Source organism: Hippoglossus stenolepis, chromosome 21 (assembly GCF_022539355.2).
Source record: "Hippoglossus stenolepis isolate QCI-W04-F060 chromosome 21, HSTE1.2, whole genome shotgun sequence".
In the NCBI taxonomy this organism is placed as follows: Eukaryota; Metazoa; Chordata; class Actinopteri; order Pleuronectiformes; family Pleuronectidae; genus Hippoglossus; species Hippoglossus stenolepis.
The window spans coordinates 402929-418615 of record NC_061503.1 but is presented as its reverse complement, the minus strand read 5'-3'; the positions used below and the strand labels follow the sequence as shown (position 1 = coordinate 418615).

Genomic DNA, 15687 nt, shown 5'->3' with positions numbered 1-15687 from the left:
TGACATATCGTATTTATGAGAATGGGACAGACAGAGGAACAACCGTCAAAAACGTAATGAAAAAAGCTGTGGCAATCAAGTACCGCTTTCACTGTTTCCATTGCCATGATGAGCATACATCTCTTAGCAGATAGACAGACCTGCTCTCACTATGCATCTGGTGCTATCATGCACAGTATGTGTGTTGATTTATTATAAAGGCATTATAAAAATATAACCAGTAGGCGATTTGTACGGAAATGAGGGAGCATGCATCCCCTTTAAATCAGAATGATCAAAAAACCATCCCCCTTAATAAGTTGCCAATTCCCCCAATACGAATTTTGGGGCTTAACAGTAGGGCTGCACAATATATCTTAAATATATTGTCATCGCAATATCAACATGCGCAATATACGTATTGCAAAAGACTGCTTGAACTGAGATAAAGGTTGTTCCATGTGTCATGTATTCACGCTCTGCATGTCAATATAATTGGCCAATCAGATGGAGCCCTGCTGCTCTAAATAATAAATGAAAGGTCTTCAGATCGTTGACGCATTTTTCCACCAATTAATCATTGCCGGGAGAAGAGAATAGAGAGAAAACAGAGAACTGCAAGGCGGCTCCGTCAAATCTCGCTCCGCCCAAATAAATTATACAGTGGAAATGTCTAGTGATCACATTTGTCCCGGATCAAATTCATCACTATTTGTTTAAAATGACGTCACATTATTAACAGTGATCATCACATCTTTCTTCAAAACAGCTCTCTCTTCTCTCTCTCTCTCTCTCTCTCTCTCTCTCTCTCTCTCTGTCACACAAACAGTGTAATCAGACATATGTGTAAACTGGGTAAAAACAACCGACTTAACCGGTTACTTTAATACACAATTATACAGACAATTTTAGTTGAAAGAGAAGAAAGATAATCATTTAGGACAGGGGTCTTCAACGTTTTTCCGGCCAAGGACCCCCCAAACTGATAGAGATGGAGCAGGGACCCCCTACTATATATATTGTATAAAATTGTTTTATATTAAACTGGGCCTAGTGCCATGTATAAACATAGCTACCCTGTTATTGTGCATTCAATACTAAGAACCAGGAATATGTTGCAAAAATGATTGCAAAAGGATTTGTGGGTGAACTAAATGTCGTCGTTTTTTTATTTGTTATTTGTCCTATTTTTTTTTTTTTACAAAGGTATCTTCTTTTCAATAATATTGCAGCGTGCGTCCGTGTGTCTGGGATCTTAGTCAGCTGGGGACTGAATAGGCTCTCGGCCAATTAAGGGTGAACTGGCCGTAACATGCGGCCTCGTGATTGGCACAGCAGCGATAGGGGCGGGTCCTCCTCTTTGTGTACAGGAGGCTTGGAGGGACAGGAATAGGCTAGTCTCGTGCTGTGAGTGAACCATACAGTCTATGGAGTGAACCGGTGCCCAGATTGAGAGAGCTCCTGTGTGTCGCTGAATGTGTGCATTGCTGACTGAAAGATAACGTCTTCTGCCTCCATTTATCCGTTCGCTACAATATGTTGGATTCATGTTAATGTGTATTTAAAGACATTCAAATAAAAATTGGTTGGGAAAAAAAATGTTAAATTAAAAAAATATAAAAAATTGTCTAATCAACCAAAAATGTCGCGACCCCCCTGCAGTACCTCTGCGGACCCCCTGTTGAAGACCTCTGCTTTAGGAGGCATACATTTTACATGTGTGTCAATTGCTGTTGGTGGTATGCAAAATTGGGGGCTGGTGACCAATAACAAATCCCCTCATAAGCGGTGCCCCATTTGGGTATATACAACTTGCGCACATGGCATGCATTGCCCCATCAATCCTTTTCATTACCCTGCAGGATTCTGAATTTTTTTTAATGGGAATTGTAACACAATTTAAATTAAGGTTTTGTTTATTTTACTCAGGGGCCTTTTTGCCCTGGCGCGTGGCCTTTGTGCCCTAAAAATCTCTGTCACAACAAAAGCCAAATGACCTTGCCCATAAATTATAAAATTCTGAACATGGTCCAGAGCCTCCTCCAGTTCAGGGCATTTATTGTGCATTTTTCAAGTTTTTACCTCATATTAAAAAAGTGACATTTACATTTAATTGGTTTTAGTTTACCTTTTAAAAACAAAACAGAAATAAAGTATGTAAATGTGAATTTTACTATATGAGAAAAATTTTAATACACATTTATGCTGCAACTAATTAAATGACAACTCACTGTTGCAGCAGTCAGAAAAATAGTGATCTTGATGAGAAGTGTGATAAGTAAAGATTTGAGCTCAAGGTATACTGATACACCACAGCCATCAACACAGTCTTGAGATGACTAATCTCAACAAGAAGGCTAATATCAGTGTCAACACTACTCGGCTAACTGCAAAACGGACAGGTTGTGGAAGACATATACCTATCAATCCTAGTGAATTCTCTGTGAAATAGCATCATATACTGTATATAATATGTGATAAGGTAACCTCATCCCTGGTATACATGTAGTCAGATCTGCAGGTTGTGCATGACCAGGTCCCATGGTCCATTGAAATATCTGCATGTCAGTGTCTGGGATTGAGAATGGATTTGTATATATATAATTTATTTTATTTTAATAAAACTCCTTCCCTCTGGAAAATGTGCCTATTTCCTGAAACCAGCTCCTGAAATATGGAAAAGAATGACTGCTCTCCTCTTACCAACTGCAGCCATGGCTCCTGGAGGAAGTTTGGCCTCTTTGACGCAACGGCCTCTCCAGTAGGCAGCCAAGATTGCCTCACTGTGGCCAAGGGAACCGTCAGCATAGCCACAGGCCAGCTCTCCTGCTGAGTGTCCTATGAGGCCATCGGGCTGCAGACCGACCTTAGTGAGCAGGTCAATCAGAGCGATCTGTAACAAGGGGATCCAGAGAACATATATGGGTTTAGTTTCAGTTGCTTGTGTTTTTTAAATGACAGCATGGATCTGCTTTTGTGGCATTAAGTAACCTTGCCCAAGCTCAAGGACTTATTTTATTAAAAGTTTCCCAAGAACTGAACATTGAACTATACTTTTTGCTTGCCTCTCCCACTGCATGGAGCCTTCCTTCTGCAACTGGATTTCAAATAGCAAACCAAGCCCTGATGCCTGTGCCAACAGTGTATGAATGATGTGTGATTGAGAAAGTGCTGCACATAAAAGCATTGATGGCAAAACTGTACTGTAAAGCACTTTAAGTGGTCATCAAGACTAGAAAAGTGCTATATAAAAGTAAAATCTATCTGTTAAAAAAAACAGCCTTTCTCTAAAAGTAAGTTCTAAGAATAGATTTAAAGGTTCAGTCTGTAAGATTTAGGTGAAAGGATCTATTGGAAAAATGTAACATAAAATAATCGTAGTAATGTTTTCACTTGTGTGTAATCATCTAAATCAGTGGTCGCCAACCCGTCGATCGCAATCTACCGGTCGATCTCGCAGTCTTCACTGTCGATCTCCGAACTCTCTGGACTCACTGGCTGCGTCGCGCCGCAGATCAGCTGTGTGTCGGTTGTCTGTTGTTCACACTGCAGTTTGTCCGCTGCTGGTTTATCTACTGCTTTGCCTTCGAAAAACAAGTCGATTCATGTACTAAACTAAACACCAGGACTCTATGGTATGAAGACGAGCATCTTCCAATCTGTCGATAACAATCAAAGCCCCGTGAGATCAAATGAATGGATTAAGAAAGTGAAACGCTGGAGTGCTTTTACTTTGAAACGGGTTCGGAAAGTGTTGTAAATACATTTGTGTCATAGACAGATAAACATTGTGGTTCACAGCACAATAAACAGAGAAAATGATATTTCACATGAGTTTAATGTTTATCTGTTGAAATTATGTCACAAGCGTGCATTTTTAAATGTTAAAACCACTTTCTGTATGCGTTTCAAAATAAAAACACTAAAAACAGCGTTTCTGTTGAAGGAATCCATTCTTTTGTTTAAAAAGGAGATTTTATAGTGAAATATTTACAGGAGCAGAAGATGCACATCTTCATACTGTATAGTACTGGTATTAATTTCAGTACAAGGGACTTCTTTCATACAAGGAAATAGTCATATTTATGGCCATATTCAAGGCAAAGCCTATGTAAAAACATTGTGCTGCAGCAGCTCCTCTGCAGAACATGTTGTTGAACTGAAGCTAAATATTGTGCACTGAACAGATGCGATAAATATGAATTGATATTAATGTGAATATTGTACATTGAATAGATAAAGTTAAACAACTGCCTTTCTTTGTGTATATTTATGCTCGTACATTCAGCCTTTACAGAAATTGCAAAAACTAATAAATATGACCCTCCTAAGTGGGTCTCTTGGAAGATATCAGGGTGGTAGATCTCAGCTTACATTTGGAATTAAAAAGTGATCTTGGGCTCGAAAAGGTTGGTGAACACTGATCTAAATTGTACAAATTTGTGTTTTCTTTACACTAGAATGGGCGCTTTATATTTAAATCAGGAGCAGGTCCTATCTACGGAGGCCAGCATGTTTTTTTACAGTAGCCCAACTGGACAAACTAAACAATCTTTTGAGTTTTTAAGACAACTGAAGGCTTCCACAGGTTCTCTTTCATGATTGAAAGGGGAGGGTAGGGTGAGGGGTATTCAGCTGCAACATGCAACCTCACCATTAGATGTCACTAAATCTTACATACTGAACCTTTAACAGTAGCAACAGAGTCAGCTGATCTAAGTCTGTGGAAGGATTTTCTAGAGCTGAGTACTGCAAAGGCTCTATCACATTGTTTTTGACCAGCATCGTGGAACAGTGAAAAGACATAGAGCGGCAGACCTGCAGCCGGTTAAGTCTGTGAGGAGCTATGTTGTGTTCTCTGGCACTAGATTTTTTTGTGATTAGAAAAGAGATAAAAAGTATTCTAAATTAATTCTAAAACAAGGTTAGAGGTAACCTCAAAACTCAAAATTAATGTTCAAAATATGGCTGCACTTTAAAAAAAATGACAGCAGACCCGACCCCTAGGGACCTGAAGAAGTGAATTTGGAGGACATATTTGGAGGACTGACTATAATCATCTGGTCTTATCCATTCTTCAGTTTAAAATAAGACACCAATGGTTTCTGTAATAATGAAATAATTTTAAATAAAGGTTTCATTCAACACTGACCCTACATTTAACGAGGTGATTTTAGCTTACAATATAATCAACTCTGGTAGTTAATACCACTGAAATTTAAATTAAGGGACCTTGGTCTTGTGACAGTAGGATCTTTTGAGGACATTTTGAATCTCTCTGTTTGCTGTGACTGATGTACTGTATATGTCTTACACTGGTGGGCGGAGCAAGTTAGTGAAATAGTGATAGTGTGATTGGCAGTGGAGAAGAGTTTCATTCAGTGACCAGTTAGGCAGGAACTATTATTCAAGTGCATGTGGTGACGAAACATCATGAAGAATGTTGGCTGCTAATGTTAAAATTACTGATAAAAACAAGATTAGGAGAACTAACCTCCTTCCTGTTTGGGTTTCTATAGCATCAGAAGAACCTTGAAGATTAGTCAAATTACACACAGGCACAGACATTCTATCCATATATTGTTCCTAAAATACAAGTCAATATATTTACAGGAGCACCTTAAGTATCCGACTCTATAGTCCATATGAAAATGACAGAAATTTGCCCTTGATTAGCCATATCAAGGTTCCTACATCCAAGACCATATTTTCACTCTACCTGTATTGAAGTGAGGCCAACAAAGGCATGAATAGTGTCTTCAAAGGTGGTATCGTCAGCCTCCATGAGCAAACGAGACACGACCAGGCCTGTGTCTTTCAGGGCTGCGTCTGACTGCAGAATGGACTCTCTAAAGTCTTTCAGCTGCATGAGACTGCGGCCCATACCTGCCCACTGTGATCCCACACCTGTTAATACAATAAATAGTCACAGAACTTAATTCAGCAATACAAATACTGACGTCGTCATCTGTTTAAGGACATCTGAAATAACACTTCCATTGAAGTGCTCATTAGAAAATGTTGTTTGAACAATATCTGTAGTGATATTCAACAATTGTGAATCTGTATTCTTGTATATGGATGCCACCAATGACAAATAGTTTGTATAATTGTTATACCATTAGGAGTGAACGTGCAAAAAAAATCCTCAGTTCTACAAAAATGTTTAATGGGTCAATTAATTGAATTTTGGTTTTATTTGCCCAGGTTTTGAAATATCTGTTACTGAGAATTCTCTTCGCGGAATACAATACTGAAATATTGAAAAAGTATCCTTATTAAGAGCAAAATCTCTTTCTAGAAACCAGATACTACAGATTACTGATAAATATTGTTTAATTCATTTACTTCATTCTAATTCAACATAAGTATAGTGTAAATGTACATAAGCAAACAGAGATAACGTCTCTGGAGATTCTCAGTCATCCAGGTCATGGTATATCCAAGTGCTAAGAAAACAGGTCAACTGAAGACTTTTTAGCTTTAGACTTTTTAGTTTTTAGCACTTGGAGACAAATCATATTTTTACTATCAAATATTTTAACTCTTAAAGTGAATAATAAATTCATCTTAAATAAATGTTAAGTTAAAATTATTAAATTTGTGTATAATTTTTGTATTATTATTAAATTGTTGTATTTTATTTGATGCAAGAAAAAGGAGAACAAAATGTTTTTTTGCCGACCTGCTCTAAATAAAATGGCATTTTCCCTTAAAAAACGGTCGACCACTACTGCAGACAATCAAAAGACTGAATTGTGAGCTGGTTGTGATGGGGAATTGCCGGGAAAAAACATTTATCAAACTGATATCTGAAATTCCATCTACTTGTTTGGTAATTTGATTGATGACTCACCTGTACAGATATACCAGAGAGGCCTGGCTGGGGCTTGCACTTGCTGCACTTCCATTACATCACTCTGAGAGCCAATCAAAGTGTATCCTCTGAAGGGCATGCTAGTAAGCGGGCCTTCTGAGACGTCATTCAGCAAAGACAGGAAGCTGTCATCTGCAGCGTGTTCCTTCCCCTTCTGGAGCATGGTTTTCACTGCATCCTCTGTACGGCCACAGGCATTAAGCACCTTGGGAACAATCCTTGGTGGTACAGTTGCGTCAGCATGTTTCTCAGTTGGACGAAGAATTACATGAACGTTTGAACCACCAAATCCAAATGAGTTAAGGCCTATTATGCCTCCTCGAACGGGTGTGGGCCGGTCAACAACTTTAATCTGACCATCGGTGAGGGCAGGAATTTCAGGGTTGGGACTGTTGAAGTGCAGGTTGGGAGCCCAGACTCCTCGTTCCAAAGAAAGCAACACCTGTTTGGGAGATGTAAAACAACAAATGAACTGAAACCCTTTTTTTTACACAATTTAAAAGATGTCTGACATTGTGTTCTGCTCCATTGTTTCATTGTGAAGCTCTGTGCTGTGCTCTTTGCCCTGCTGTCGCTCTATCTTTCTCTCTCACACACAAATATATTGACCAGTCAGTCAAAGTCAGACTAGCCCAGTGGTTCTCAAACTTTTCTGTCATGCCCCACTTTGGAGCGAGAATATTTTTCATGCCCCAGCCACTCCCCTGCCCCAACAAAATTAGGACAAAATAGGCCAAGTTTAACTTGTGTATTTTAAATAACATACACATGAACATTAAATTCACATCACTTTCAGGAATTTCTGATATGCAAATAAAAAACATTTTTCAAACAACTTTTTGTGACATTTGTCACTACCTTCCTCCATCAGTCCGTACTTTTTCAAAAATAGAGAAAAAATAAATTAAATTATAATCACTTTGTTTCAAAGATGATATAGCTCAACCAAAAATAACACATGCAGATACTTGGCAAGAAAGATGGGCAAGTCACTATGTGAGAACTCAAGTCTTATCAAATGAAGCTTAGCATAAGTTCAGTCAGGAAGACTTAACCTGCATACTGATCAGCTGATTATGGGCATTCCTAAATATCCAATCAGGTCTGCGTGGTCTCTTCCAGCCAGTCATTCAGCAGCTGTCAAACTTTAAAAATCCCTTCTCCTCTCTTCTGCAGTCAGCCGTCATTCAGTGACTCGCACAACCCCTCCTCCACCCCAATCTCCTCCAGTCTTGAGAAGAATATTCATCACCTCTTCCGGATCCCGACCCCAACTGATCGTATGTACTGTTTAAAATCCCACATCGTGTTGGCAGCGATCATGGACCATGATGATGGATCCCAATAGTATCAGTGGATCATGACAACGGATTGTGGACTATGGCGGCACCCGATCATGGTGGCAGCTGATTGCGGACTTAAAAATCTACAAGACTGCCTGTCAATATACCTATTACTCGTGGCATCCATTGCACTTCTGTCCGTCCTGGAAGAGGGATCCCTCGCATGCGGCTCTTCCTGAGGTTTCTACGTTTTTCCCTGTCAAAAGGTTTTTGTAGTTTTTCCTTACTCTTGTTGAGGGTTAAGGGCAGAGGATGTCACACCTAGGGAAGTCCAATAGGACAATGCTCATAATATGGGCCATCCGAACAATCGATTGACTGATGAATCACCACCAGTGTCTAGACCCCGGGGGGTATTCCTGTTCGACGCTCTGCTCCACCCCAATCTAATCCTGATGACATCACACAGGGGTCTAAAATGCCTAAAACATTCACATTACTTCTGTGCATTTGTCAAATAAACATCGTTAAATTGTGAATCAAGTCTCTCCTGATTGAACTGTATTAGTGGCTGCAATGAGACTGTTTAGCACTGCACATCTTTTCAAAATGGGGTTGCAGGCTTGATAATGCCACTCTTAAGTCATTTTCAATATTGAGCCTAGATCTGTACTTTGATTTCAGTGAGGCAACAGCAGAAAAGCCCATCTCACAGATAGGATGTGGCAAAGGGAAGCAGAATCCTCACAGCCCTCTGCCCTATGAGTGGATGCTCCCTCTCCACACCAAGCCAGAATTCACTCAGTGTCTGTGCTGTAAACCTCAGCCTCAGGGTGGAGTCAGACGTCATCTCAATCAATCAATCAAATTCAATCAAATTTTATTTGTATAGCCCATATTCACAAATCACAATTTGTCTCATAGGGCTTTAACATGGTGTGACATGAACTGGTCCTCTTCAGTAGAGCTGAAATCAGCAGGTGGTGATGCATTGAATGGATCTGAGATGTGCTCCCTAAGACATGGAATCACTGTGGTGGCTCCAGTATCACTGGTGTCAGCAAACTCACTCAGATTCTCAAAGGAATCAGTATTTCCCTGATCAAGTCGCCTGCCCCACATCTCAAGCTTTCGGGTGAATGCACTGATCTTGTCAGCCAGGTGTGGAAGGTGCTTGTCTCTGCCTTGAAGCTGAAGATTTAATTCATTCAGCTTTCCAAATACATCGCTGAGGTAGGCCAGTTTCATCAGAAATAGTTCATCACTGAACTTGCTTGCAAGTTCATGCATCCTCTCCTCCAACAAAAACACCCGAATTTCCTCTCTGAGCTCAAAGACTCGCGACAACACTTTACCTCGCGAGAGCCTCGCGCTTCGCTGTGAAACAGCACTGCTGAATGTTGAGCGCCCATCTCCTCACAAAGTGCAGAGAACAGCCGCGCTTTCAGTGGTCTGGTTTTTATGAAATTAACCACGTTAACAACATCAGCCAAAACCTTGTTAAGTTCAGGACTAAGCTGCTTTGACGCTAGAGCTTCTCTGTGTACAACACAGTGGGTCCATTGCGCATTTGGCGAGACCCGCTTGATCAGTGCCTGCAATCCCCTCCTTTTCCCTGCCATGGTCTGTGCTCCATCCGTGCAAACACCCTCAAAGTTTCCCCACTTCAGTCCATGTTCTGTCATGTAACAGTCAAGAAGCTTAAAGAGCTCATCAGCTGTGGCTCTACTTTGAACTTGCAAAACAGCAAATCCTCACAGAGTGATTCTGATGTGACAGAGCGAACATAAGCAATTAATAAGCAGTCTTTATTGCTATCAGTAGTCTCGTCCACTTGTATGGCGAAACGTTTGTCTTTCATTTTTTTGGTGAGTTGTTCTTCGAGGTCATTTGAAATGTCGCATATACGTCTTGCAACTGTGTCATTGGACAGGGGAATAACCTTCAGTTTTGAGGCGCTGGTCTCATCAAGCATCATTGACACCATATCTAAAGCTGCAGGGAGTATGAGATCCTCTGCTATCGTGTGTGGTTTTTTGCACAGGGCAATTCTATATGCAACTTTGAATGATGCCATGGTTGCTTTGCAGTTCACCGATGTAGCTTTCACAAAGCTTTGTTCCTGCTGACGATATATCCTCAAGTTTTCTCTGAAAAAACTTGAGTGGCTTATTGATGTGACTGGGGTGTAATGTTTCTAAGTGTCTTCTTAATTTGTTGGGTCTCATACTGTCAGCTGCCAGAGTTTTCAGACATATAATATACAATGGTCTCTCCTCATCTCCTACCGCATTCACTGTGAACCCAAGAGCAAGATAGGCTTCGTCATACTTTCTTCTCAACTTGGTTTTTGAACACTGTGTCTTGTTTGTCTCGGAATCATCGCTTGTTTTCCTTTTCGTCCCTGTCAAATATCTGTCCATTTCATCCACGTTGCTGACCGAACACTATAGCTACGGTGAAAGAACGATTTGTTTACTGTTCCGCTGTTAAAGAGATTCCGACGTAAAAACATTAGTTCCGCTACATTAGTTCCGTATCCCGCCAGGTTCACAACGGACGCGGAAGCGCCGCGCCAGGCAGCGCCAAGAAAAGCCGGGTGCCTCCTTTCCGCCCCCCTGTTACTCAATTGTGCTGTTCACATCGGCTGCGATGCGCCGCACAATGTGTGCACGAAGACTGTGTGAAAGGTGTACAATTCTTTGTGCTAAAGGTTCAGTGTGTGAGATTTAGTTACATCTAGTGGTAAAGTTGCATGTTGCAGCTGTATACCCCCTACCTCACCCTCAAACATTAAAGAGAACCTGTGGCCTTCAGTAGTCATAAAAATTCAAAAAGTGTTTAGTTAGTCCAGTCTGGGCTACTGTCAAAAACATGGTGGCCTCCGTAGAGAGGACCCGCTCCTGATGTAAATATAAAGTATTTAAATATAAAGGGCTCATTTTAGGGTAAAGAAAACAACAATTCGTACAATTGAGATGAAACACACTCATGAAAATATCCCTAGGATTATTTTATATTCAATTTCTGCCAATAGATCCCTTTCACATAAATCGTACACACTCAACCTTTAAGACTACAAAGACACAATAAAGACAATTCCAGTTTTGCAGAGATGTGGAGCACTGTGGGTGCTACAAGAAAGAGGCCACAACGGCAGATTTCTTGCCCCTCGTTCCAGTTAAGACATAGTCAGAACAGTGTAAAACACACAGAAGCAGGCTGAAAATATCTATAACATCAGCTAAAATTTTACAAAAAAAAGAAACCTCACCTTTGCAAGGGCAGCCAGACCAGACGCCGGTTCTGGATGACCCATGTTGGATTTGGTGGAGCCAATAAGCAAAGGGTCTCGTTTTGATTGACAGAACACACTAGCAATGCCATTCACTTCCTGTGGGTCCCCAACCTTCATGTAGAGAGCAGAGATGCCATAGAGGTAAGACACTTGTGGAGAGTGAACTGTGATGTACAGTATGTGTGAAGATGACTATCAATTTCAGTATGTTCTAACGAATGACTGTTTTATGTCTTATTATCTATTAGTCTTGTGAAACAAATACCTGCACTGAAAACAGGCTGTAAGTTTAATTATGAAACTTGATTATTATATCCACTGACCTTTGTTCCCGTGCCATGGGCCTCCACATACTCCACCTGCTCAGGAGTTATATTTGCCTCCTGGTAGAGAGAATGAACCAGTCTCCTTTGCATTTCACCTGAAGGATACGTTACACCTGAAGGACCAAGAGGAGTGCGTAAGGACACAAAACACATACCGTAATTCTTGGGTACCTGTAACTCTACTTACAAATTAATAGCATAGACCACACACAAAATATCACAAGATATTTCGGTAAGTCTACATTTTTTGAATTGTCATTTCTTGTATCCAAACAACATTGCAGCAATGTTAAATTAATCTGGGAGCGTCAAGATCTTTTTGAGTTTCTTTCAGTTTCTCTGTGTAGTATCTCTAGCCAATTTAATTGTGATGAGATCACAAAAAAAGGAGTAACAAACACAACCAGTCAGGTGATGATATAGGTTGTGAACAAATTATCAAAATTGTGTGAATCACTTTTTAGGTCAAACTGAAAGTGAGAGTGCCCATAGTGTATACTTTTCAGAGATGTCAATGTATGCCCATATCTCAATGGTTAAGCAGTTATTACTACTGATAGAAATTATTGTCAGAGCTACAAAATTAACCCCACTTTTAACCCCACTCCTACTTTGCAATAGAGCATAGTTTTCTCTTTAACAAACTACTTAGATTGTGGCAATAGTTATATGTGAGCTATACGTGTAAGTACAATAACAGTCAATTTCTAATTAGTTCGAAACTGCACATTGACGACAGTCAGTGTACTTTGATACATCCCAACACTCCATTATTGCATTTAGTCAATGCAACAATGTCAAAAAGAACCGTTTATTTATTAATTTCTGTTTAATTAACTGTTAGGCTTTTCTATGGCATCTGCTGTAGTTTACTCATAATAATTTCTAAAACTGTTATTTTACATTCTACCAGTTGAGGTATTCAACAAGTAAAATAAGAATGATCCTTCTTAAAAAGTTAGAATTCTGTGTTTGATTGACAGTAGATAGCAGGCTGAGATCGGGCAGGGCAGGGCATTGACCAGATCAAAGTCTCTCCCATTCTGTGTGATGAACTGTTCTTGGGCAAGATACTGTACCGCAAATTGCCCCTGACGGCTGTGCCAGTATGAGTGATGTATGACAGAGAAAGTGCTGCCCATAGATGCACTGTATGAATACATGTGTGAATGGGGGAATTCATTAGTCATCTACTAGTTGTAGATGTGGTTTCAGTGAAATCTTGATATTGGATGTAGTGCTCATGCGTCCAAGCATGAGAGTATAGAGATTACAGGCAGTTAATGTGCCTCCTCACCTTGCTCTTTGTATCCATCTGTGTTGTTGCCAGTGTTGACCACTGTGGCATAGACCCTTTTAGCCATTGATCTCTTGGTCAGTAGCACCGCCACTGCTGCCTCAGAACGGCAGTATCCATTACCTGACAGAATGATATAAAGATTAACTTTATACCAGAGTGCATCTAATGTAAATAATACAGAGTTAAAAACACTTGACTCACCCATGCACACCTGGCATTAAAATGTGCGTGTGATCAGAGAGAGAGAGAGAGAGAGAGAGAGAGAGAGAGAGAGAGAGAGAGAGAGAGAGAAACCCAGAAATTTTTACCTGACGAGTCAAAAGACTTGCAGGTCCCCTCAGGACTGAGCATGCCCAGTTTCATGAACTGCACTGAGGTGTTTGGCTTGAGTATCAAGTTGACTCCACCCACAAGAGCGGCATCACAATGGCCCTGGCGGATGGCATGGAATGCATTATCTAAAGCCAGCAAGCTGGAGGAGCAGGCTGTATCAATGGCAGTGCTGGGTCCTAGGGTAGGAGAAGACAGTGGATTAAATCTAGAAACCATATCTGCAACAAAAAAAAATAAGCCTGGGATAATCAGGCCTCTGTTAAGGCTAAACAATCCTCTAAATTACAAGTAATTTCAATAACCTACAATGCATCTATATCCAGGTATACCTGAAAATATGCAGTGACAGACAATCCTGCTGTTATCAGCTCCAGTTCAGTTTTGGTTTATTTGATAAGCTCTTTTTTTTCTGTTTTAGTTATTTTTCCTGTCTCTCTGACACTAACAAGGACACTACAGACATTAAAAGATAAAGAGAGACAATGTGAGAAACACGTGACTACACAGCGATGTTCCAAAGTAGTTAGGAGCAAATACTGCTTTACTTTGAAGCAGTCAGAACAGGGTTTTTGAATGTCACAGAGCAATTACAAAATATGTGTTGACAGCCCAACAACACTTCAGCACAGTAGTCCATGTAATGTTCAGTATTAAGTTAGCAGCCAGGAGGTTTCTCTCGATGTTTGATATAGCAAAGAGGAAAATGCGGCCTGAAATGAGCACTAAAATGGAAGGTTATACTCAGTCTACATCCAGTATACTAATACAGACAAATCCTTGTAATGGTTCTTTATAATTCTTAGGGTTAGGGTTAGGGTTAGTCTCTACTATTTAGTAGAGACTATTTTGCCAGATGTAATGAGTAGAGATAGTAATACTAATTGATTATTAACTGACAATACAATTAGTATTTTCATGAATCTATAATGTTATCAGACCAGCATTAAACTAAAAGCCAAAGAATGAAAGCTTATGTTGGACCTAGATGTGTGTGCATACCACTGAAGTCAAAAAAGTAGGATAATCTGTTGGCCAACATGGCACGCTGACAGCCAGTCATGCTGTAGCCCAGTAGCTCCTCTGGATCTTTGCTGAATGCCTCGCCAGCTTCCGAGCCACTCACCCCAATGTAAACACCGGTTTTACTGCCACGCAGTGTGGTCGGGTTCAGTCCTGCATCACAAGATTATACTGTTTTTAAAACATTCACTTAGCATTTCATCAGGTAGCCTCACTCAGATCATACACTTGCCTTTAAACTAAACTAAAGAGTTTTTAAAAGGTGAAATTCATTAACTTTCCAGAAATCATTTACTTTATTTCCTCTTCCACTTTTTCTATCCACTTTCACTCGTATTACTTTTAATCATTACACAGTTTCCTCACCTCCATCTACAATAGCTTCATAGGCAATCTCCAGCATGAGACGGAGCTGGGGGTCCATGGTGTTGGCCTGTTTGGGGTGCACTCCAAAGAAGACTGCATCAAAGTGGCTGATGTCTTTCAGTTTACCATTCCTCTTTGGAAGACCATACAGACCTAGAAAAGAGCAAAATTGGTGAATGGTAACTCTCAAAAGAATTCATTCTCAGCACAATGGAAGTAGACTTTGTATCATATATGACTAAACATCATACCATCATCACACATAATTTCCTCAAATTTAGAGAGAAAATAAGGAAATATAATTTACATAAGGATTTTGTTTTCAAGACCAATGTTATGTTAAGTTGACACTTTCATTTTTGATTAACAGTTAATTTTAACCATAACCAAAACCTTTAATGCATGATCATGGTGAGCAAAACCTCTTACATACTGATAATGTTTTAAAGTAATAAGAAATATTGCTTAAGTATTATTGGAACAATTACTGGCCAACATATCCTGTGAGACTACCTTCTTAATCTTGGGCTTTTCCAGTAAAATATCTACCAAAGAGGCCACCAGGGAGTGCTGCTCCTTTTACTGTATATTACCCAAAAATATAATGGCTCTAGTTCAGACAGACTAACAGACTCCCTTTTTGTGGACAGTGGATCAGTCCACTCAATACTTTGTGGTGTGGTTTGTCAGACATGATGAATAACAACACTAAAGGAACCTGCTTACACTCCCTGCACTTGTTCAGGGAGTGTTCCCTGTGCTGCTACTGTTCACACAAAAACAGTAGCAGCACCAGGGCGGCTGTGGCTGAGGGGTAGAGGGGTCTATAAATACAAACCATTTACATTACTCCATCCTAAGACCAGTTTCAATATTTCTGTTTGTGTGCAAATAGAAAAAAACAT

General features: G+C 40.1%; 1 protein-coding gene across 1 annotated transcript in view; it reads right to left on the bottom strand.

Annotated features, from left to right (window-relative positions):
• fasn (fatty acid synthase) overlaps positions 1-15687 on the bottom strand; it is a 64600-nt gene that overhangs the window by 31900 nt on the left and 17013 nt on the right. Inside the window, exons 3-11 of the mRNA XM_035145196.2 lie at positions 14783-14935; positions 14396-14569; positions 13372-13572; positions 13061-13183; positions 11761-11876; positions 11414-11548; positions 6836-7298; positions 5699-5886; positions 2683-2872 (exon numbers count right to left, since the gene is read on the bottom strand). Coding sequence (XP_035001087.2) covers positions 2683-2872; positions 5699-5886; positions 6836-7298; positions 11414-11548; positions 11761-11876; positions 13061-13183; positions 13372-13572; positions 14396-14569; positions 14783-14935 — 1743 coding nt within the window. The remainder of the gene's footprint in view (positions 1-2682; positions 2873-5698; positions 5887-6835; positions 7299-11413; positions 11549-11760; positions 11877-13060; positions 13184-13371; positions 13573-14395; positions 14570-14782; positions 14936-15687) is intronic.